Here is a 23,893-nt window from a genome sequence, read left to right as displayed (position 1 = left end):
GGAGGAGGCAGAGAGCAATAGAAGGGAATTGAGGTAAGAATATATACTTGGATAGAAGTTTAGTATGACTCCATAATATAGGATCTTTATCATTACAGCACAACTAGAAGAGGGGATAGAGATCAGAGACAAGCTGCACATTGTATATCAGTGCGGCGATGTGTACTTTCCCTAATGTTCCCATCACACACTTTGTACCACCAATGAAGTCAGTACGAGCTCCTCTCCATTCACATTACACTGATAATAGATAATAGCAGCGCTGCCTGTCATCGCTCACACACCGCCAGCTCCTCCCCATTCAGAGCGCGATGACGTCAGGGAAAAGGACGGCGCGACTGGCAGACAGACCGGACCCGGATGGGCCAGTGTTCCATACGGAGATCTAGGTAAGGGACAGCAGTGGGCACAAGGAGCGGATAGCGGGCACTAGTGCCACACAGACCTGTACACTTATGTCGCTGTAATCCTACCCATTATCTCTTCATCCTTGTATTGTGTGACAACTGACCAATCCTGGGGCAGTCACGTGACTCCAAAAGAGTCTCCACTGTACACATACCGCTCCCATCTGTCACTTTCTACCCAATCTCTCTCTGCTTCTCTCATTCATCATGTATCGTCCTCTACAAAGAGATCTCATATTAAAGGAAACGTGTGTTATATTACAGCTGGCAGCATTCCTTTTCTACGCTTTTCTTCATTGCTTTTCATCTGGTGAGCTGCCCAGTAATGTTCCTCACCAGGTGATCTGCCCAGTAATGTTCCTCACCGGGTGATCTGCCCAGTAATGTTCCTCGCCAGGTGATCTGCCCAGTAATGTTCCTCACCAGGTGATCTGCCCAGTAATGTTCCTCACCAGGTGATCTGCCCAGTAATGTTCCTCGCCAGGTGATCTGCCCAGTAATGTTCCTCGCCAGGTGATCTGCCCAGTAATGTTCCTCGCCAGGTGATCTGCCCAGTAATGTTCCTCGCCAGGTGATCTGCCCAGTAATGTTCCTCGCCAGGTGATCTGCCCAGTAATGTTCCTCGCCAGGTGATCTGCCCAGTAATGTTCCTCGCCAGGTGATCTGCCCAGTAATGTTCCTCGCCAGGTGATCTGCCCAGTAATGTTCCTCGCCAGGTGATCTGCCCAGTAATGTTCCTCGCCAGGTGATCTGCCCAGTAATGTTCCTCGCCAGGTGATCTGCCCAGTAATGTTCCTCGCCAGGTGATCTGCCCAGTAATGTTCCTCGCTAGGTGATCTGCCCAGTAATGTTCCTCACAAATAGGCGGCATGGATGGGCACTGATAGGCGGAACGGGTGGGCACTGATAGGCGGAACGGGTGGGCATAAATGGGCACTGATAGGTGGCACTAATGTATGTTTTGTACTAATGCCTGCCAATCAGTGATGCCCATTGTTTGGCATCCATTGTGGGCACTGATCTGCATCCTTTTTTTGTGATTGTCATCTCTGGTGGTCTAGGGTGGCATACCTGTGGTGGGCATCCCTGGTGGTCCAGTGTGGGCATCCTCTGAAAATCGATCAGCGCAAACCCCCCCCATGTGAGAGCCAGAAATCTTGCTTGTTTGTAGGTGACCAAATAATTATTTTCCACCATAATTTGCAAATAAATTCTTTCCAAATCAGACAGTGTGAGTGTCTGGATTTATTTCCACATTTTGTCTCTCATAGTTGAGGTATACCTATGATGACAATTACAGGCCTCTCTCATCTGTTTAAGTGGGAGAAATTGCACAATTGGTGGCTGACTAAATACTTTTTCCCCACTGTATAATGTTTGGGGGTTTGTGGTTAAGCGATTAAATGCCTTTTCGGCATTGATTGAAAGCAGGCACACTGGGATTTGTTGTTTGTGCACTAGGGTGATTAATGAGAGTCTTACTAGTGTTGTCTCGAGTCTCTCTAAACCTAACAAAACCAGTTTGATCTGTATGAATTACACAAGGGAGTATTGGTTGAAGCCTATTAGCAATAAGTTTAGCATAACATTTTATGTCTTGATTCAACAGGGAAATAGGACGATAACTACTTGGATTTGTTTCATCTATACCCGGTTTCAGAATAACAGTGATATAATCCTTCAGTGTTTCCGGGGGAAAGGCTGCGATTTTTTAATTGAATTAAACAAATGCAAAAGAATCGGAGACAGATCTGACGCAAAAGTTTTATAGAACCGACTAGAAAATCGGTCTGGCCCTGGTGCTTTACCGATCTTTGCAGTCTTAATAAGTTAGTAGTTCCTCAGAAAAAAAAAAACCTAAGGGCCCTTTCACATGGGGCTGTCCATGTGCAGGCTCCGCTTTAGCTCAGCGGGGATCGCTTCGTCAATCCCCGCTGAGCAGGCAGATGACGGGTCTGTCTCTGCACGCTATGCAGAGACCGCCCTATTAGAGCGCCGCTCTGTCATCTGATCCGATCCGCCAGACGGATGGAAAAGTAGGGTTTTCTCCGTCACGCTTTGGCGGATCGGAGTGGGTCGGATCACGGATGTCAGCGGGCATGTCGCCGCTGACATCCGTGGCTCCATAGAGGAGCACAGAGCGCCCGTTCAGGTCCGCCTAAAAAACTGCCAGACCTGAACGGCCCACCCGTGTGAAAGGGCCTTAAGGAAGAGCTAGTGGCCAAGTCAAGACTTGGCAGAGCTGTAGCTTTCATATATGAAGTTTTTTTTTTTTTCCATCCCTATGAAAGAGTAAATTTGTGAAATATTATATAATGAGGAATAGTAATTGTGAAAGGTCTCTACAATAGCTGAATTAGTATAAACCAGCCCTTTACCAGGAACAGATACTTTCAAGACAGATGATGTCTTAAGATGAAGAGAATGCACCAAAAAGGCACCACTCTTATTACTATATTCGTAGGAATTCCTCAAGGTTTTATCCCGAGCTCTTAAAATGATTGTAAACCCTTTGAAAAAAACAAAAAAACTGCAAGACAAAGACATAATAAGCTTGTATGCATAGCATACTAGTTCATTATGTATTACTTACCTTAGATCGAAGCCCCTGCAGCCATCCTTGACCCCCCCGGCCACGGACATCTCTCCTAGAGCTTACGTCCGTGTATCGCGGTAATGGCACATCTAACTGAAGCAGTGGTACGACGTGCCATTGCTTCAGTGCACCGATCACTTCGGCACATGCAGACACAGGGGGATATCTCCTAAACCGTGCAGGTTTAGGAGATATCCAGGGTAGCTACAGGTAAGCCTCAATATAGGCTTACCCGTAGCATAAAGTTATAAAAATGGGTTTACAACCACTTTAAAGAATGCTGGTCAAGATAACGCATACATTTACTTCTAGTATTGGCAAGTTCAATTCTGATTCTATTACTGTTACTATTTTTATGAATTGATTCCAAATCGGAGATCTTCTTTAATAAGGCTAAATGTTCGGCAGTTCTAAATTTTTCTTTTTTTTGTCTTGATCCATGCGATATAAATATTCTCTTCAAGACGCATTTTAAAGCCTCCCATTTAATTGGTTGGTGCAGTATTATCCAATGTATGGTCTTCTATAAAATGCATTAAATGCATGCTTTTTTTAATATCAATTACACATAATGGGTCTGCTAATTATCATTACGTTGCCAGGATCTATTCAAGAGACAGAGACTTTACCACGTGATCAGCTGTGTCCAATCACAGCTGATCAGGGTGTAAACGGGAAAAGCCAATCCGCTGCTCCTCTGACAGGGGGGATCTGCGCTGATCCATTATCAGTGCAGCCCCCCGAGGATGCCCACCACTTATAACCACCAGGTATGCCACTCATGGCCACCAGGGATGCCAATCAGTGCCCATCACTAATGCCTGCAGTGCCTCCTTATCAGTGCCCATCAGTGTCATGCATTAGTGCCACCTCATTGGTGCCACCTCATCAGTGCAGCCTCACCAGTGTCCATCAGTGAAAGAGAAATGTATTTACAAAGTTTTGTAACAGAAAACAGTACAATGAAAAAAAAAAAATCTAAATTTTCTGTCTTTTTTTTATTTTTTATTTGTTTAGCAGAAAATAAAAATCCCAAAGGTGATCAAGTACCACCAAAAGAAAGCTCTATTTGCGGGAACAATATGATAAAAATGTTGTTTGGGTACAGTGCAGCATGACTGCGCAATTGTCATTTAAAAAGCAACAGTGCTGAAAGTTGAACATTTTCTTGGGCAGGAACGGGGGAAAGTGCCTGGTATTGAAGTGGTTAATTCAGCCCATACAATGCAATGACCATTCTCACAGGAAGTCTTTACCTGCGGTGATCGTGGTCAGATGCAGGCAAACTGTGGTCAGCCATGATCATCTGTTCCTAACCGCTGGTAATCGCTGGCTGTGCAAACAGTCGCACATAAATAACGTCATTGCATTGTATATGACTATGTGACTCTTCACACACAACTGTCATACTAGCCCCAGAAATCCACAGATTCTTGCCAATGGAATTCACAGTTTGTAATCACCTGTTAATGCATTGTTTATCTATGTTTCAGGGCTCGGAGAAATATCTGCAACCATGCACCAGAAGCTGCTAAAAAGTGCCCACTACATTGAGCTGGGTAGTTACCAGTATTGGCCAGTTCTTCTTCCCCGGGGAATTAGACTTTATACCTATGAACAGATTCCTGTTTTTCTTAAAGATAATCCATACATTACCGATGGATATAGAGCTTATCTACCATCCCGTTTATGTCTGAAAAGGTAAGATAACTAATAACTGCATATTAGACGTTTGTTGAAAAGCTGTTTGCTTGTGGGGCTTTTCAGACCAAGGTATTTAGGCATCTGGTCCAAAGATATGTCTTGATCTCTCCGTGTGGATTCCTCTGTCCACCAACCAATGCAGCTCATGCCAGTGGCTCTATTCTACTGTATTGATTTGTTAGCTGATATTATTCACCTGGTATTCAGAAAGGGGCTCCTTTTAGTACACACGTCGAGTACTATTTGCATCAAATCGTGGTCTGCAGAATATCAGCGCAACAAATGCCTATTGCATATATCCTTTGATGGGAAATGCCTCTTTGGTGAATCCCTGGAAAATGTTATCAAATCACTGAGGAGGCCCAATGGGCAGCGCCGCTGTAGCGGTGCTTTGTGGGCGATTTTAACCCCTTTTCGGGCACTAGCGGGGGTTAAAAGCGCAGCAAAAACAGCGGTAAAGCGCCGCTAAAAATAGCAGTGTTTTACCGCCTCAGGCAGCTCAATGTGAAAGGGGTCTTAGACTTGGTTCACACACTGTCCATCCCTGTTCTCCGTTTCAGGGTGGAATCTTCGCCTGAATTCAGCCCTAAAGCAAAGGCGCACAGCATTTCTGTGCAGTGCACTTCACAGCCACACCGGAGACATGTGAACTGCATCCAACTCGCATAGCTGTAAACCCTCTAACACTGAGGCTAAAAAGAGTTCCTTTCGTTTGTCCCAGGCCTCCAAGTCCAAAGTAAATCCACCATAAATTCTGGACTCCCAAATCCTCCAAACCTGTGAGCATGTCCTCCTTGCAATCTCTCAAAGTGGAGAGACATCTTGTTGGCCCTTTTGGCCACTAGGTCCCAGAACATTTCAGATGTTTGGCTCAACAATGAGGTATCCAGGGCCTACAAGATTGAATTTCAACTCTGTCTCAATACTGCTTTAAATTGTCAAACCTGCTAATGTCCCAACAGAGATTAGAAGTTATCTTTGCTGCTGTGGTACAGCTCCTTTCTCAAGGGTTGTGGTTCCAAAAAAGAAAAGACTCGGGTCTTTATTCAATCCTGTATGTTGCAAAGCAACAAGAAGCATTCATCTCATTCTGGATTTAGAGGTTTTTAACACCTTCTTTCAAGTACAACATTTCTGCATAGAACCTTCCAGGTAAATATTTGCTTTCCTCCATTTGGGGGTGCTTTCCGGGCCTCTGTGGACATCAAAGGTGTCGACTTGCATATCCCAATGATTACCAATTTGTTGAGCTTCCTTCTGGTCTATCTACTGCACCTTAGGTTTTTACCAAAGGTGCTAGCCACTGTATTTGCTTTGCTTTGTTCTCTGGGGAATCCCATAGTGGGATTCTTGGATGAACTGTTGCTGAGGGAACAGTTGACAAAGACTCTGTTAGTCAGTGTCCATCAAACTGCAGAGGTTAGGGTGGATCCTGAACCTCTAAAAGGGCTCCAAACTCTCTTCTCCCTTTCAGAGGCTACCGTCCAGGAGTCAACTGACTTTTTTGCTCAAGGCTCCTGGGCTTAAAGGTGGCTTTCTTCTAAGCTGTTCCATATGCCCAGTTTCACTCCAGATCATGGTAACCCAACAGTGTGGGACAAGAAGGCTCAGCCTATAGGTCAACACATGTGCCTGACCCACAAAATCATGGCCTAGTGGCCTACAAAGTCTAGTCATGGGCTGGGGGAAATCTTTCCCACTGACCTGGAAGGTTCTCAAGACCAATGTCCGACTGACTGGCTGAGTAGGAGTCTTGGACACACTCGGTACAAGGGACTTGGTCACAGGTGGAAGCTTATTTCTCAATATTTCAGAATTCAGAGCAATTTGTTTTTCTTTATCGTACACCACGGGACACAGAGCCATTCATTACATAATGGGTTAAGGGTCACCAGCGGTGATTGGACACTGGCACAACCAATTGAAGACAGTTCCCCTCCATATAAGCCCTCCCATCAGGGAAGTACCTCAGTTTTTTCGCCAGTGTCTAAGGTGATGGACGCGTGTAGGATGTGCTAAGGAAAGCTCTGCCAAAGAGACCCTCTGTGGGTAAAAGAAGCTATGCGCTCTATGGGCTCTAGGGTCCAGCGCTTTCGCTCCATATGCTAAAAGTCCTGGTAAGAGTCTTTTACAAGGCCCAGGGGAGAGGTCTCCTTTAAATAGGAACCCATATCTCTGAAGGTTGGCACATAAAACTTGCCGTGATGGGTGAAGATTGGTGCTGTCTGAATTTTCAGCAGAAAAACCTGCGACGGGGATAAAGGTAAGAGGAAAGGGAATTGTAAGAACAAGCTTAAGGACCTTTTTCAATTTTGAGTACGGTGTCTTCTCTTTTTTTGCCACTAGAGGGAGTAAAGAGCTGAGTTTTACTCACCACGCTCTATAAAGTGTCAGTCCCAACAGGACAAGCACACTTCCTCCGCTGCAGAGCTCTGCATAGAACGGCCACCGCTTCTCTCCTCCAGATGCTGGGCAAGAACGCCACAGCACAGTCAATATCAAGCAGGAGGAGGCTTCCCCTCGCCCCAGGACAGCCGCCATTTGCCCTAGGTCGCGCGCGCTTTAAAGCATGGCACAATCCAAGCTCTGGATTTACCCATGTGCCTGTCTTCACAGGTGTGCCAAAGCTTCAGTTGGTGGTTAAAAACCAAGAACTTGCGGAAAGGGAAATCCTTTCTCCCAGTCACCTGGAAGGTGGTGTCTACGGATGCCAGCCTAATGGGCTGGGGAGCAGTGTTAGAAGAAGCTTCAGCCAAGGGAACCTGGGCCAAAACCGAAAGGAGCCTGCCCATCAACATACTGGAAATGCGGGCAGTATTCTTAGCCCTCAGAAACCTCAGAACACACAGGTTACAGGGCCACCCAGTTCGGATTCAATCCGACAATGCTACTGCAGTAGGTTACATCAATCACCAAGGAGGCACCCGCGGTCAGAAGGAGGTGAATCAGATTCTTGCATGGGCAGTAGATCTTGTTCCTTGTCTCTCTGCAATCTTCATTCCAGGGGTAGAAAACTGGCAAGCGGACTTTCTGAGTCGCCAGCAGCTGTCACCAGGAGAGTGGTCTCTCCACCCGATGTCTTTCAGGCAATATGCCAGAGATGGTGGACCCCAGATATAGACCTGCTAGCTTCTAGGTTCAACAGGAAGTTGAACAACTTTGTATTCACGACGAGATATCCTCTAGCCAATGGATCGGATGCTCTAATAATTCCTTGGAATCAGTTCTCACTGATCTATGCATTTCCTCTTACTATTTTGATTGACAGTCTTCCGACAGGATTCCGACGGTCGCATCCATCCCGTCACGAGTAGCCGAAAGAAGCTGAACGTCGGTGCGGCTCTATACTGCGCCTGCGCACCGACGTTCGGCTACTTTCGGAAAATCGTGACGCGATGGATGCGACCGTCGGAAGACTGTCAATCAAAATAGGAACGCCCACTCCCGCAGCCCATACTCGGAAGTGGCGGAGAAGATCGCTCTCTACAACGGTAAGTACAGCTTCGATTTTAAAACAACTAGCCGATTCCCCTAGACAAAATGAGCAGGAATCTAAGGTTAAAATTTTTTATTCCCTAGTTCGGGCTTTCATTCAGGGGTACTGTGAATCAATCCGCCAGTCTGAATTTAATATTGTCCAAGTTGCAGAAGCAACCTTTTGAACCTATTTGCCATATTTTCCGCTGATTCTTTTAAGCAGGAAATTGGCTTTTTTGATTGCTATCTCTTCTGCTAGGAGAGTATCTGAATTAGCAGCTCTTTCTTGCCTTACTTAATTTGTCCCAAAGACAAAATTGTACTACGCCCCCATACTGCCTTTTTACCTAAGGTGGTGTCAGCTTTTCATTTAAATCAGGACATTGTCCTGCTTTCTTTTTTTCCAGGTCCGCGGACAGCGGAGGAAAAATTATTGCACTCTCTAGATCTAGTGAGAGCAGTAAAGGTGTATCTGCAGGCAACCACTCAAATACACATACAGATGTTTTGTTTATTTTGCCAGATGGTAATCAGATTCTGTCTTGGGTAGAAGTTCATGTTCCAGCCCTGGATGGCATGCACTTCCCAGGTGTTAAGAATTTTCAAACGCACTTTCTTACTTATCAATATCTGGACTCAAGAGAATGGTGTCTTCACCCTGGGGTGACGTGGACTACCTGGCTTCCAGATTCAACAACAAACTGAGCGCATTTGTTTCTAGATCCAGGGATCATCTGGCTTTCCTGGTGGAGGATCTTTTGACTCCTTTGAATAATAGGCTACAATATAATAGGGTACAATAAGAGCTTAAATAGTGCTACAGTATCATTAAATCAAATGTTGACAGCTGCACTCGCTATTATCCTTGCATCAAATAATATAAACCGTATACAACCATTTATGCGTTGCGCTGTCATAAAATAATCACTACAAGTATGCTAAAAAGTAAAAAAAAAAATCCAAAAAAACATATCGCTATCAAAAAAGTCCAATGCAAATGGAATTCCTCTTCCAAATCACCACAGTGCACCCACCCATGTAACACAAATTCTGCTTACCAGAAGGTTAAACCCCAAGGCATAGGGGGTCTAACAGTGCTTTTGAGGAACAAGTCCCATGGATGGAAAAATCAGCAGCCTCCAATCAAACCACTTGTTAGCTGGATAAGTTGATGAATGAGAGTGCGCCTCCATGGGTAATTGAATATGTCAGCCTCCACATCTACAATATGCCACCCTGATCAGAGCCTCCACTCCCAAAGCCTGCTGCCTGGATGAATGGTTAAGTATGCATGAATTTCCACTAAAAGCCGTCCTTCCCAGCAGATTAAACAGGCCATCCACTGCTCAGCCACAGATAAGACAGCATAAAAAAGAGAAAAGGAAAATCGCTCATAGTATAGCAATCAGAATACATTTATTTAAAAAGTAGGCATGTACTCACATTCATGTAAAGTCAAATAGCATATCAAACTATCACATCCAACACCCCGGCAGGTGTGATGACGTCAACATCCTGATAACTTCCCGAGAGTAGTACAATGTTACTATGCTAACACTATTTTGCTCTGATCACAGTGTGTTAAAGGAGAACCTGGACCCACCAGGTACCTGAACTGGCACCCGGCTCAGCCTCTCAGCGAGGCTTTGCTCCTAAGACTTTCATTGGGGTGTATTCATTTTTGCAACATGGTCTTGAATGAATTTGTTTGGAGAAATACCGGTACTTTTTTTTATGTGTGCAAATTAACAAATCTTGGTTGTAATCAATGGCCCACATTTGTGGGAGTATTTTGTAGTACTGTATAGTGTCCCATAGGAAAGTTTGTCTGACAAACCTGTTGGGGTGTACTCATTTATGCTAAGCACTATATATACCATAGTTTGTAATATACATTGATTTGGGTTATTTTCACCAAAGAAATGTAGCAGAATACAGTTTGGCCTAAATTTATGAAGAAAGATTTATTTGCAAAAATGTAAAACCGAAATGGAAGAAAACCCTTTTTTTTTCCAACATTTCGGTCTTTTTTTTTTTTTATTTAGGAAAAAACTGTGGGGATTAAAGCGGATTTCCTGCCGAAAAAAAAAAAAAATACCAGCAGCTACAAATACTGCAACTGCTGACTTTTAACCATTTAAGCCCCGGACCAAAATGCAGCTAAAGGACCAGGCCCCTTTTTGCAAATCGGCACTGCGGCTCTTTAACTGACAATTGTGCGGTCGTGCGACGTGGCTCCCAAACAAAATTGGCGTCCTTTTTTCCCCACAAATAGAGCGTTCCTTTGGTGGTATTTGATCACCTCTGCGGTTTTTATATTTTGTGCTATAAACAAAAATAGAGCGACAATTTTGAAAAAAAATGCTATATTTTTTACTATTTGCGATAATAAATATCCCCCAAAAATATATAAAAAAAACATTTTTTTTCCTCAGTTTAGGCCGATACGTATTCTTCTACCTATTTTTGGTAAAAAAAAATTGCAATAAGCGTTTATCGGTTCGTTTTTGCACAATTTATATTGTTTACAAAATAGGGGATAGTTTTATTGCATTTTTATTTATTTATTTTTTTACTACTAATGGCGGCGATCAGCGATTTTTTTTTTTTTTTGTTTACATACAGATCTCCCCGTTCTTCAGCTCCGGGGACTGATCGCGGGACTCCAGCGCGCGATCGGGTCCGCGGGTCCCGCGGTCACAGTGCTTCAGGCCGGAGCGCGCCGGTGACCCCACGGCTGGGCTTAAAGGGCAACGTACATATACATTGATGTGCCCAGCCATTCTGCCGACGTATATCGTCATGCAGCGGTCCTTAAGTGGTTAATATCAGGACACTTACCTGTCCTGGAGTCCAGCACCGTCGGCAGCAGAGGACGAGCGATTGCTCGTCACTCTGCTGCCCCCACCGCCATCCTCGGTGAGGGAACCAGGAAGTGAAGTGCTCCGGCTTCACTGCCTGATTCCCTATGGTGCATGCGTGAGTCGCGCAGCGCCGTCCTCACTGGTCCCCGTTGTGTTCTGGGAGCCAAGTGTTTCCCAGAACACAATGGGTGGGGGCGGAAAATGACAGACTCCCCACAGTGAGGACTCCCGGAAGTGGGTGCAAATACCTGTCTTTGACAGGTATCTGCACCCCCCTGAAAGGTGTCAAATGTGACACCGGAGGGGGGAGGGTTCCGATGAGCATGTTTTTTTTATTATTTGCTTAACCATGTAAGTGCGAATTTCAGTAGCAGCCATTGGTCAGTAATCATGTTTCTGTAAAAATAGTGTATTTAACTGTATACTGATTGGATACTGTGGGTTATTGTACTTGACACCTAGGTTTGCTCTTTGTAGATTAACTTTATGGTATAATGTACTTTACAAAATTTAACATGTTTTTTCTTCTCCAGCCTTTTCATCTTGTCCAATGAAACTGTGAACATCTGGAGTCACTTGCTAGGCTTCCTACTATTCTTTAGTTTAGGTATTTATGACATGATGTCTGTTTTGCCTTCTGCAAATGCTTCCAGGGAAGACTTTGTTATCTGCTCTATCTGCCTATTCTGCTTCCAGGTAAACCTATTTGTTATAAATACACTGTTTTTAAGGTATAGTTTTCCAGCACCAATTTTTTTTTATTGCCTGCTAGAACACCACTAAAGAGAAGTCCTCCTCTGAAGTTCCAAGAGAAGCCAACCCTTTCTGCAGCATCAATTTCCTTGCTCCACAAAAAATCATTAATGATCAAAACACACTGCAACCGGATAGCATGGTACTGTTGTACCATGTGATTCAGTGCATGCAGACGCAGTGTTTGGGGTTTCGTCAGGAATCTGTTGGTGCCCGCAGCAGATTGATTGCTCACCCAGTGTGTTTGGGACACAGTGTGATAAACGTGCATGGAACGTTTTCGGTGTGAACAGGCACTTACATTTCTCCTCCACTCCACCACTTGTATATCACTGAGTAAAAATAGAAAACTCTGTCAAATAATTTAAGATGAAAGCAAATTCACGTGCATCAAGCTACTTTGTGTGTTGCATGATGAGTTCACTCACAGCACACCATTTTACGTGTTAGGTCTATGGAGACTTCTTCAGACGGCAGGAGTCTGTTGGCTCAAATATCTATATGCCTCCTCTACCGACTTCCCTAAAACAGCAGTTAATACTAACTAAAAGGTCCATCTTTCCTAAGGGGTTCTCCACTCAAATTATCAACCTATATACTAATGAAAAGTATTAACATTTTGTATAAATCCCATCTGCTATAATTCTAAAATTCATAAGCAAAAATTATATATATATATATATATATATATATATATATATATATATATATACATATATATATATATATATATATATATATATATATATATATATATATATATATATATATATATATATATATATATATATATATATATATATATATATATATATATATATATATATATATATATATATATATATATAAATAGAATTAGAGAAACACTCCTGAAACCATATCCGTATTAAGGGGTAAATATTAGAAAAAAGGGGCCAAAAGTGTCCCTAATCGGACTATAGAGGCAAGATGGACGATAGTATAATAAAAATATATTTTATTGATAACAATTAATCGCAAACAGAGCAAGTATCAAAAGAATGAACAAAAAAAAAACAATTAACACACAATAGACATAGATATATGGCGTGAACAAAATGTTGACACCATATAGACAGCAGTGAGCGCCTGTGTATCAACACGTTTTGCTTCGTCAGGACACACTCAGGGGTGGTTGGAAGGAACAGATCTCACTATCTATAATAAAGCACATCAATCAGACATTGTGTAATAATAACATGTATAGATAAAAACATTAGCCGCTGTCATATTCGAGTGACAAATATACAACATACACAGCTACCTTGTCAGCATAAAAATATCCACGGATGAAACAACAAACATCACCGTGTAGATAAGATATCATAATTTTAATTTGCGAATACTAGTGACCATATGGGGAGCTAGAACAATTAATTCATATTACTATCAAAGCCGAGCCATGCTCAATACTTGAATAGAAAGGAAAATATATAGTTTTACTTACTAGCTCAAAAACTGTCACTCCATGCAAACTTTGGGGGTGGGGTGATGGGTGTACGATTGGTGTGTATATATTAATCAAAAATAGAAAAAGCAACTTGTATTTTGATTGTGTCACAACGTAACATTTGTTTCTTTTTTCTTTCACAGAAACGGTGATGGTAGAATATCTATCTCAAAATGTTTCACCATTAAGAACTTCCTCAGGGGATTTTGTGATGGTCACTATTCAAAAGACAAATTATACCGAATTTATATACAATACGACAAAAATAAACAGAGACAAATAACAAATGAATGTTGTTGTTAGCCATGTTTAGCCATCTAATGCTCACCCAAATATAATCTCCCAATGCTTCCAGACAGGGGCCAAAGGATAATTAGCATTCCAATCTAGCACCCTTGGTTAACTCTTCATTAGCAATTTATGTTTTGCGTATGCTTTAAAACTATATACACATTTGATGTGTTACCAGCATAATCTGGTGCCAATTTCTTTTCCACTTTATTAATATTTAAGTAATTACAACTAACTATATATAATAGCTTGTTTTTTTTTGTACCCTCTGTGGCCACACAGTGCCCCTTGTGTCATCTGCAGTGCCCTTCTTTTGGCCCCTGTCTGAAAACATTGGGAGACAATATTTGGGTGAGTATTAGATGGCTAACAACAACATTTATTAATTTGTTATTTGTCTCCGATTGTTTATTTTTGTCATATTGTATATGACTTCGGTATAATTTGTCTTTTGAATAGTGACTATCACAAAATCCCCTGAGGAAGCCTTTAGTGGTGAAACATGTAAGGATAAAAAAATAAAAATTAACGCTTTGTTGTGACTATTTTTATATCACCAAAAGGTTTTAACTGTATAAATACAGGTGTATTTTTATAGATTTTCATTCTGTTGTTGGCACCTCCAAAGTCCCCAAAAAAACTTTCTGTACAAATATATTTCTGTGTTTTTGCTGAGTACGGTATATGTCACACTGTTTAAGCTGAATTATTGTATCGCTAATTTTGTTTCTTTTTTTTTTATTATGAATTTTTATGTTGAGGGTTATGTTATGTTTAGGTTGAGTGTATAGCGCTGCAATTTTTAAAAAAAAATATTTGTTTTTTAAAGCTGATATCCAGGCTCCGCTTTTGTTTTAGTTTAAATAGTGTTTTTGGGCCAAGCTAGCCCAAACAAATTATTTTCCTCACTTGCATGTGCGTCCGCTGGGTATGCTGTATAAACTGAATGTAACCTCCGCTACATTCAGTATACAGCACTGTGTTTCGGGTGGGAGACAAGACCTTTCTGTCTCGCACCTGGAACAAGGTAGCGTCAGTCTAAACAGCACTCAGCCAATCATTGGCAGCCTTGTATTCTGTCAATGAATGCAAAGCTTACTCTGATTGGCTGAGTCAGAGATTGTAACACTATCCCACCTAATTTCTTCCAGCTTCCTGGATATGTACATGGTTGGTGTAATTTACACTCTCCTGTCCTCATGCATAGTAAAAGGGGGCAAAACCAGCAGAATGACACCAATGATCCCTTTAGCTGTCCGTTGATCACCAATAGGGTGCATTCCTCCCATGACTTTTTTTTTTAGCAGGTGACCTGAAAAATATTTCAAGGGACAAAGATTGAGTGAAAAGGTTGAAAAGGGCTGCTCTAGGGTATGCTACTGCTGTTTAAGTTACTATGCAGGAGCGCCTTTTTTTTTTTTTTTTTATGTTACGTTGAGCTTTTTGCAGACTAAGCAGCTGAAAAAGTGGTTTCTTTTGATAAAAGTGATTTTTTATGGTTAAATCATGACAATATATTAGATGGTTATTGCAGGACCGAAGGCTGGTTCACATTACAATTTTTGCATTCTGGATGCGTTTCTGCATGGGCATTTTTGATGCATTTTTAGAACAATCCAGTCTGTTTTATATGCATTCCAGTGAAAAAAAAATTTAATCTCAGTAGGACGTGTGCATGCTGGTACATTTTTCTATGCTCCAGATATGCTCCATACAGGAAAAATGCAACATGTTATAATTTTGTTGACTACACTGGTGTGAACCAGCCATAAAAATATTATAGGTAACAAGGCTTTAATTGCGTGATGTGCTGATAGTGGTTTGGCTTTTGCATTCTCAATCATTTGCAATGCACATTGTAAATAAACGCATCCTTATTTTTTTTAGGTCTGCATGTTATGTTCAGTGGGATATCACCTCTTTTGTTGTCACCGTTCAGAAAAAACTAGCCGCCGATGGATGGCATTGGATTACGCAGGCATTTCAATCGGCATCTTGGGTTGCTATGTCTCTGGGGTGTTTTATGCTTTCTACTGTAACAATGTAGGTAATCATTCATTCTCAGTTTTCCTACTTGATCAGTGAAGAAAACCATTCTTTTTCTGGCTCAAATCAATTAAGCCATCACATTGGATTCCAATGCCCCAGGCAAGGTTTTTATTTTGAATTCTCCAGACCTTGAATCTTATTTATCTTGCTAATGAGCACTGTTGGGAGCTGAAGTCCACATAATTTTCATGAGTGAATTTCCATATTAAAAATAATGAGTGAAGGGACATTTGAACTCGTGCCTTCTGTGTGTCCTGTTTGAACACGCTTTGCCAACTGCATCTGCACTACGATAGCTTACGCAGCAGTACTTCAAAAAGAGTCTTTTATGGCAGGAAAGCAAATGTCAACCAAGCCATTTGGGGTTCATTAACTATAGTCTTTGATTGGGGAATTGAGTGGGTCAGTGGACTGTCACTGGATTTCTAAACCGATTATCTATGGAATTCTGCATGAGTTCAGCTTATATATTCCTTTAAATAGAAAAAAATAAGTTATTACTGTTTTTTTTTACAAAACCCTAAAATGCATTCATTTTGTCTTTTTATATGTGTATGGCCCATCCTTTTTCCTTTGGAAAATCATACCGGTCAACAAAAATTGCCTTTAAAGGAGAATTCCAGTTAAAATATATGCATAGTTCTCTGGCAACCCTTTAGTGTAGTGCCACACATACCTTTCCCTAGTTGAATTATCTGCACTATATACAGGTGTAATCTGGTATTGCGTGACCATAATTTAGATTCTGAATAATGATCGAAAGGGGGAGTTCAGCAGAGGTCTTGCTTTTGTTAAAAATATTGTTTTTAGTGTGTGTGTGTGTGTGTGTGTGTGTGTGTATATATATATATATATATATATATATATATATATATATATATATATATATATATATATATATATATACACACACACACACAATTTTATATATATATATAGTATGTGTGTGTGTGTATGTGTATGTGTGTGTATATATATATATATATATATATATATATATATATATATTAGTAATATTTTTTATTTCTTAACAGCCAGTAAGGTGGGACTGGTGTCTCTGTTTCTCTTTAATCCATACTATCCTTAAAACAGCTTGGTCATACAGCTCCCTTACAAGGTATCATCAGAGAGAGTCTTAAGGAAAACAGTTTCTGCTCTGTGCTCTTTTAAAAAGACCTATAATGCTCTGTGCACCAAAGTCAAGCCCAAAGTAAAAAAAAACCCAATATGAAATCATTTATAACCACTTGCTGACCAAGCCTGTTCTGGCACTTTTTGTTTACCAGTTTAAATCAGTATTTTTTGCTAGAAAATCACCAAGAACCCCCAAAGGTGTAGCAGATGCCAGCAGTTTGTAAGGTGGATGAGCCTGGCAGCAGCGTTCATTATGTACTGAAGGGGGGGATAGCCTATTTAGAGGTAAGCCAGTGAGGAGGGAGTTGCAGTAGTCGAGACGAGAGATAACCAGGGAGTGGATTAGAAGCTTTGTTGTGACATTGGTTAGGGAGGGGCGTATCTTGGAGATGTTTCGGAGGTTGAGGTGAGTAATTTTGGATAGAGATTGGGCGTGGGGCCGAAAGGTTTGTTTGGAGTCCCTGGACTTAACCTAGGCACTGCTCTCCCTTGCTGCTCCTTTCTCCCTTGCAGCCAGCTTCACTACCTGTCACTTTCAGGTATGCAGGTGTATGTGCCCTTTTCCCCTGTGACAGTGCTTAGGCTTAGCAGCCAATCGATTTTAGCACCACTTGTGATGGAGGAAAGAGCGATGAGGGAGGGGAGGCAAGGTTAAAAATGGGGGGTCAGGGGCCTTTTTGCAGAAACACTGCCACTTTGCATTCCTTTGGAAAGATAAGGGGGTTGCTTTAAGCAACGTAGGCTTAAATCTGGTAGTGGTCAGGAGCATTTGTTAGTATTGACAATTTTAGGCATAAGTACCTTTTATACAGAGCAATAACAATTTTTGAGCAACATTAAATGTGAGCATCTGAAATAAAAATAAATTATTAGAAAAGTAGCAGTAAAATCACCAAATATAAATCATTGTATGTGTTACCTGTATCATGTCATCAAAGCACTATAGTTACAAAATAGCTACCATCACAAACTCCTAGAAACCCAAAGTTCCAGTGCACCAGTATAGTAAGCTTAGGAGCTCCATTTCTGCTGATGCTGGTTAGGTTGTAACATGTAATGGTCTTTAGTACATTAAATTTGATTAACCAAAAAATAGATGATTGCTAATAAAAAAAGTAAATGTTAACATAGTTGAGCAAATAAGTTGAAGCTGTGTTTATTGTGAATACCCAATAATTATGTGCAAAGTAAGTACAAAAAAATAATTTCTTAATCGTACATCACAGGACACAGAGCCGGTTATAAGCATAACTATTTGGGTTATGTGCCACCTAGAGGTAAATAGACACTGGCAGATCAATCAAACAGGAAGTCCTCCCCTCCCCTATAACCCCTCCTATACAGGAAGTACCTCAGTTTTTTGCCAGTGTCTGTAAGGTGGTGGTCACTGATGTACTACATGTGCTGTTGGGGCATACCGAGGTTCAGCTGACTTCAGTTGGATTAATTTGAAAAGTTGTCACCTAAAATGGATGGTACTTGAGCCTAGTTGGACAAGAAAAGAATCCTTGAGGTTTTCCTGTAATGCAGTCTTATTGCGCTGGAACCTGCATAATGGAATGCTGTGCAGTATTTGTTCTAATCAAGGTGCTTTCCTGCAGGGTGCTATACAGGTCCAGGGAAGTAGACCCCAAATCAAGGGGGGCCAAGTTCCTGAAGGTCTTTTAAGACCATGGGTCTTCAAACTATGACCCTCCAGTTGTTCAGGAACTACAATTCCCATCATGCCTAGTCATGTCTGTGAATGTCAGAGTTTTACAATACCTCATAGGATGTGTAGTTCCGCAACAGCTGGAGGGCCGTAGTTTGAGGATCCCTGTTTAAGACAGAGCCTGCCGTGATGGGTGAATGTTGTACTCTTGTAATGACTCAGAGTCCTGAAGCAGCAATGGTAAGTCTGCAGTTGCAGTATTTCTTGTTTAAAAAAAAAAAGATAGATCTGACTGTCTGGTCTTTTTTACCGGTGGCCAATGGGGGCAGTGTACTGTTTGGTCTGGTCAGGTCATACTCTGTGCTTCTCAGGAGAAACATCTGTATGGGTATTGGTGCATTTTTAAGGAGTTGTGTCTCCAGAAATCGCGTGCACTTGATCTGCAGGAGCTTATTTTTAGGTTGCACTGAATCAGCGTAAAAGCTGCATTGGATGCATATGTGCTTGGACGATCCTGCAAAACTAGTATGGAGCCAAGTGCAGTTGGGCTGTTGCAGAATATGTCAAAGCTGCATTGGATGCATATGTGTTTGGCTGATCCTGCAAAACTAGTATGGGGCTAAGTGCAGTTGGGCAGGTGCAAAATATGTCATTATGGCATGCTTACTTGTATAATTGCATTGTACTGCCTACTTGCGTGTTTGCGTATATAAACTGTTCACATTCATGTTTGCATTGAACTGCGCTCATGCTTATTTGCATAAGAAACGCATACATGCTTATTTTCAAAATAACTGCATAAGGGCTACATACATGCTTGTTTGCATACGATCCACATAAAACCTGCATATTTACATGCGTAGCACGAATACATACTTGTATACCTGGGTACCTGAGAATATGCATACTTGCATACCTACGTCGTTGCATAGTGGTAGACCAACCATGCATCCTTGGGGGACTGCATATTTGGTTGTTGGAAAATATAGTTGCTACATTATTTACCTGTTATACAGATTGAATGGCTCCAGAATGGAGAGGAAGCTGGGGGAGGCAGGTGCACCTCCCTCAGGTCCAGTGATCTGGCGGTGTTCACATCTCCCGATAGACCAGTGGTATGGGGTGTATCTGAGCCCCTGTGGTGTTTGGCATTACAGGGATTCATGACGCATTAAAATGTCATTAGGAAAGTTTGGTGGGGCTGCAATGGACTGCGGCCGCATCACCCTTATCCCGGCTGATGTTGGAGCCTAAGGAGGATCAAGCCTGGTTAGTACTTGGTTGGGAGACTTCCTGGATATACCAGTTGCTGTAAGCTTTTCCCCTCAAGAGGGAAGGAGGCATCTGAGGCTGTTGTGCTTTGAGAGTACCTCGGGCCAGAGAATCTTCGGACAGTCTCTGAGGTGGTTTGCTCCGTCTTTACCTGGCAGGAACCTGGTAGGTTGAGTATGCCTCTTGGGACCTTCTGGGTCCGCCTCAGATCATCTGCCTTTTGCATTGTACTTGCTCTTAGCAGAAGTTATGGGCTCATTATTGTAAATGCCCAACCGGTCCCAAAACCAAACGGGACATAAGGTCTATCTTGGATCCCAAGGCACTAGACAAATGTCTAAACCTCCTTCTGTTAAGATGGGGTCAGTCCGATCAGTGATGACCTTGCTGCAAGAGGTAGATTTTGGGTGTCAATAGTCATCAATGACGCATTGATGACTATGATTATGTGCCTGTTTTTTCCAGGCTCATTAAAGGTTTCTGTGATTGTACCGTAAGAATTTGCCATTTTTATTGTTTTGTGACACTGCCCTTGAGGATGACCAAGGCCCCCGAGGGTTCACAGAGCTCCTAGCCCCGGTTTTGCTTAGGAAGCAGTTGGTTCTGGATTTAAAACAAAATATGAGAGGCAGATGGTATCCTTCAATGCATTTCTGCAATTATATCTTGGTTTAAGTAGGTTCCCTACATGCAGTTCTACTCCGGGTCTTTTGTGGAGGAACATTCTCTCTGTCTGAAACATGAAGGTCCAAGCATTGGATTGTCGTAGGGCTCTGTCCCCGGGAGAATTGCAGAGGAGCAGAATTTGGTGGTTGAATCGGAATGTAGAGAAGGGGAAATTTTCAGTGATATGGAAGAAGATAATCTCTGATGCCAGTCTCTCCATTTGGTTTGGAGGTTTGAAGGTGGCTACAGTTCAGAGGACTTGGTCTCCACAGGAGAGAATATACCCATTAATATCTTGGAACTTCGAGCAGTACACCTTGCTCTGGATTATTGGACGAACCAGTTGCACAGGTTTATGGTCAGTGTTCGGTCTGATAATGCCATTGCAGTGGCATATATCAACCACCAGAGGGGCACTAGGAGTCTTGCAGCTCAGGAAGGTGAACCATATTCTGTCTAGGGCAGAACAGCATGCGCTGTCTCTGGTGGCAATACATATTCCAGGTATATGGGACTGGAAGTTTTTTTTTTTTTTTTTACAGTGGTCAGTGGCTAATACTGGGACAGTGGTCCCTGCATCCCAAATAATTCTCTACGATCTGCCAGCATTGGGGAACTGTGCTGGTAGATCTACTGGATTCCAAGTTCTATAGCAAATTGCACAGGTTGGCTACAGGAATAGAGTCCCACTAGCAATAGGGGTAGATGCACTGGTAACACTTTAGGGACCAGTTATCCCTAGTCTATGCTTTCCCCCTGATTTAGGTACTGCCACATTTTTTACGGGGAATCTAGGAGGTCGTAACACTGATAACAGTGTTAACTGGGGGGCTTGGTACACCAACATAGTGAATCTTGCAGGGGAGGCTCCTTGGACACTTCCAAGTCCAGCCAGGAAGCCGGCTGGTGAGCGCCAGGAAGCTGGCTTCAGTGAGCCTCTATTACAGGACTTGGAAATCTTATATGCCAGGTGTGAAGCCAGGAAGTGGCACCTGCAGAAATATGCGAGTGGGAGTTTTTTTTTCCTTTCTCCAATCGGGAGGGGAAATAAGATTGGCCTCAAGTATCATTCAGGATCAGATTTCCTCTCTATCCTTCTTTTTTTTTTTTTTTTTTCAGAGACCGTTGTTTCTCACTTATTTCATACCTCATGCAGCAGGTAAAGCGGACAGTCCTGCCTATCGGGCCACCCTTGTCTCCTTGGGACTTAAGCTTGGTCTTGACTATCCTTGCAGAGGCCTTCTTTTGAACCAGTTTGAGAAACTCTGTTAGTCCTTTGACTCAGAAGGTGGCTTCTTTGGTTGCTATCACTTTAGAAAGAAGAGTGTCAGAGCTGGCGGCTCTTTAATATAAGTAGCCATTCTTGCATCATAAGTTGATGTTGCATCCTCATCCATCTTTTTTGCCTACACCGGTTTCTATACATAAAGAAAAAAGATAAAAATCACTTTGTTATCACCTGGAGATATAGTGGAGAGTATCCTATAAGGCAGTGGTCATCAACCTTGTCCTGCAGGGCCCACTAACAGGCCAGGTTTGCAAGATAACTGAAATACATCACAGCTGATATCATTTGCTCCTCAGTGATTGCAGTATTCTAGTCTGCATCTCCCCAAGGTAATACATAAAACCTGGCCTGTTAGTGGGCCCTGCAGGACAGGGTTGATGACCACTGCTATAAGGAATCCGATACCTCAAACGCTATCTCATGCTCCATCGCCTCATACACAGTCAGATCATCCCCATACAATTATAACAGGGAGTGGATGGTAGCATGATCCTCTAGATATATAAGCATATATTTAAGGAGGACTAAAGGTCCAAAAATAAATCTTCAAAGAGGCTCAATCTGTCAATTACAAACAGCTTTATTAGCAGTTTTCGCTTGAATCAGGACAGTGTCTTGCCTTAGTTTTTTTTCCTAATCCAGTCAACAGGCGAAATATCTCTGCATGCTCTGGCGGTAGTTCAGGCGGTCAGGATTTACTATTTACTTGAGTTGTCGGTACAGGTCAAGAATCCTGGTTGTACTGCCAGTAGAGCCCAGGTAGGGTAGGCGGCATCGAGGTCACCTATTTATCATTGGAGATCTGCCAGTTAATCATTTAAGCCTATAGTTTGAAAGGGCAAAGTCTCACCCTTTCTAGAAAGAGCTCTCTCTACCAGGTGTGTTGGCGCTTCTTGGGCTATCTGCCATCAGGCGTTAGTGGCGCAGGTTTGCAAGGCCTCTACATGGTCATTGGTTCATACATTCAAAAGATTTTACCAGGCGGATGTCAGAGCCGCGGAAGATACTGCCTTTGGCCGCAGTATGTTACGGGTGGCAGGATAGGTCCTTAGGTGACAGTTTCAGTGATTGTGTCTTCTTCCCCTCAAGTGTATTGTTTTTGGACGTCGCAAATAGTTATGATTATAAGTGAATATCAGTGCTAACCCTAAAAGCATGATAATGGAAAAAAAACAGGCGCTGCTGCTTAGAAAAAGCCTAAATATTCAGCTAATAGAAATTTATAAAAACTGATAAAATAAGCAGGCATCCCAAAGAAACATTTGCCTTAATAAAAAAGGAATAAATTCAGCGACATTTAGTGATGAATTCACAAAATTATACAAATAAAAGTCCATAGGTGCTCCTCAATGTGCTTATAGAAGCAAGTGACAAACTTGTGTTCACCCGGAGGCTCCGTTCCCTGTCGATGCCTTGTATGGGGAAACGTGTCGGGTGAAGCAGCAGTCATTGGCGTCACCATGCACCAGCTGGCTGCGGCAGTGTTTTGTACTTGGTTCTGTGATTTTGGATGTGTCTACATTTTTTTTAATAAATCTTTTGAGATACTGCACCATGAAGCCTCTTGCCTTTACTATATGACACATCACATTATCGGAGATTATCTGGAGAAGTCTCCTTATTGTCCATTAGGATTTTCAGAGTTTTAACAGCCAGCAGCAGGAGACGGGATCCTTGATTGGAATTGCCTGAAAAGGAGATTCCTCTGGCCGTTTTCCCGCATGAGCGTGTATGATCTCTATAATTTGATTGGTTTTTTTAAGGAGCACCGGGTGAACACGTTCAGTTTGTCACTTCTATAAGCACATTGAGGAGCACCTATGGACTTTTTGTATAATTTTTGTTGTGAATTTATCACAAAATGTCTCTGAATGTATTCCTTTTGTATTAAGGTGAATGTTTCTTTGGGATGTGCGCTTATTTTTTTTATACATTTTTATAGTTATGATTATAACCAGCTCGGTGTCCTGTGATGTACGATAAAGAAAATTGGATTTTTCTCACATACCTGAAAAATCTGTGAGTACATCACAGAACACATAGGTCCCTCCCCTCTTTTTGGGAATTTATTGCTTCCTACAATACGAAGGTACTTCCTAGGAAGGGTTATATAGAGGAGGAGTTCCTGTTTGTTTGCCAGCGTCCATTCATCTATAGGTAAATAACCCAAATAGTTATGATTATAACCTGCTCTGAGTCCTGTGATGTACTCCAAGAAATGGATTTTACAGATATGTATGTAGAAAAAATCCAGTTTTCTGCTTGTACATGAT

The 23,893-nt window shown here is 42.1% G+C and overlaps 1 protein-coding gene across 1 annotated transcript in view; it reads left to right on the top strand.

Annotated features, from left to right (window-relative positions):
- Positions 1–294: 294 nt before the first annotated feature.
- PAQR3 (progestin and adipoQ receptor family member 3) overlaps positions 295–23,893 on the top strand; it is a 34,792-nt gene continuing 11,193 nt past the window's right edge. Inside the window, exons 1-4 of the mRNA XM_040324994.1 lie at positions 295–389; positions 4,497–4,704; positions 11,582–11,744; positions 15,448–15,603. Of these exons, the coding sequence (XP_040180928.1) occupies positions 4,520–4,704; positions 11,582–11,744; positions 15,448–15,603 (504 nt within the window). The 5' untranslated portion in view covers positions 295–389; positions 4,497–4,519. The remainder of the gene's footprint in view (positions 390–4,496; positions 4,705–11,581; positions 11,745–15,447; positions 15,604–23,893) is intronic.

The sequence above is a fragment of the Rana temporaria genome, chromosome 1 (genome assembly GCF_905171775.1).
Source record: "Rana temporaria chromosome 1, aRanTem1.1, whole genome shotgun sequence".
Classification (NCBI taxonomy): Eukaryota; Metazoa; Chordata; class Amphibia; order Anura; family Ranidae; genus Rana; species Rana temporaria.
The sequence above is the reverse complement of the archived record's forward strand: the minus strand, read 5'-3'. Positions and strand labels throughout refer to the sequence as shown.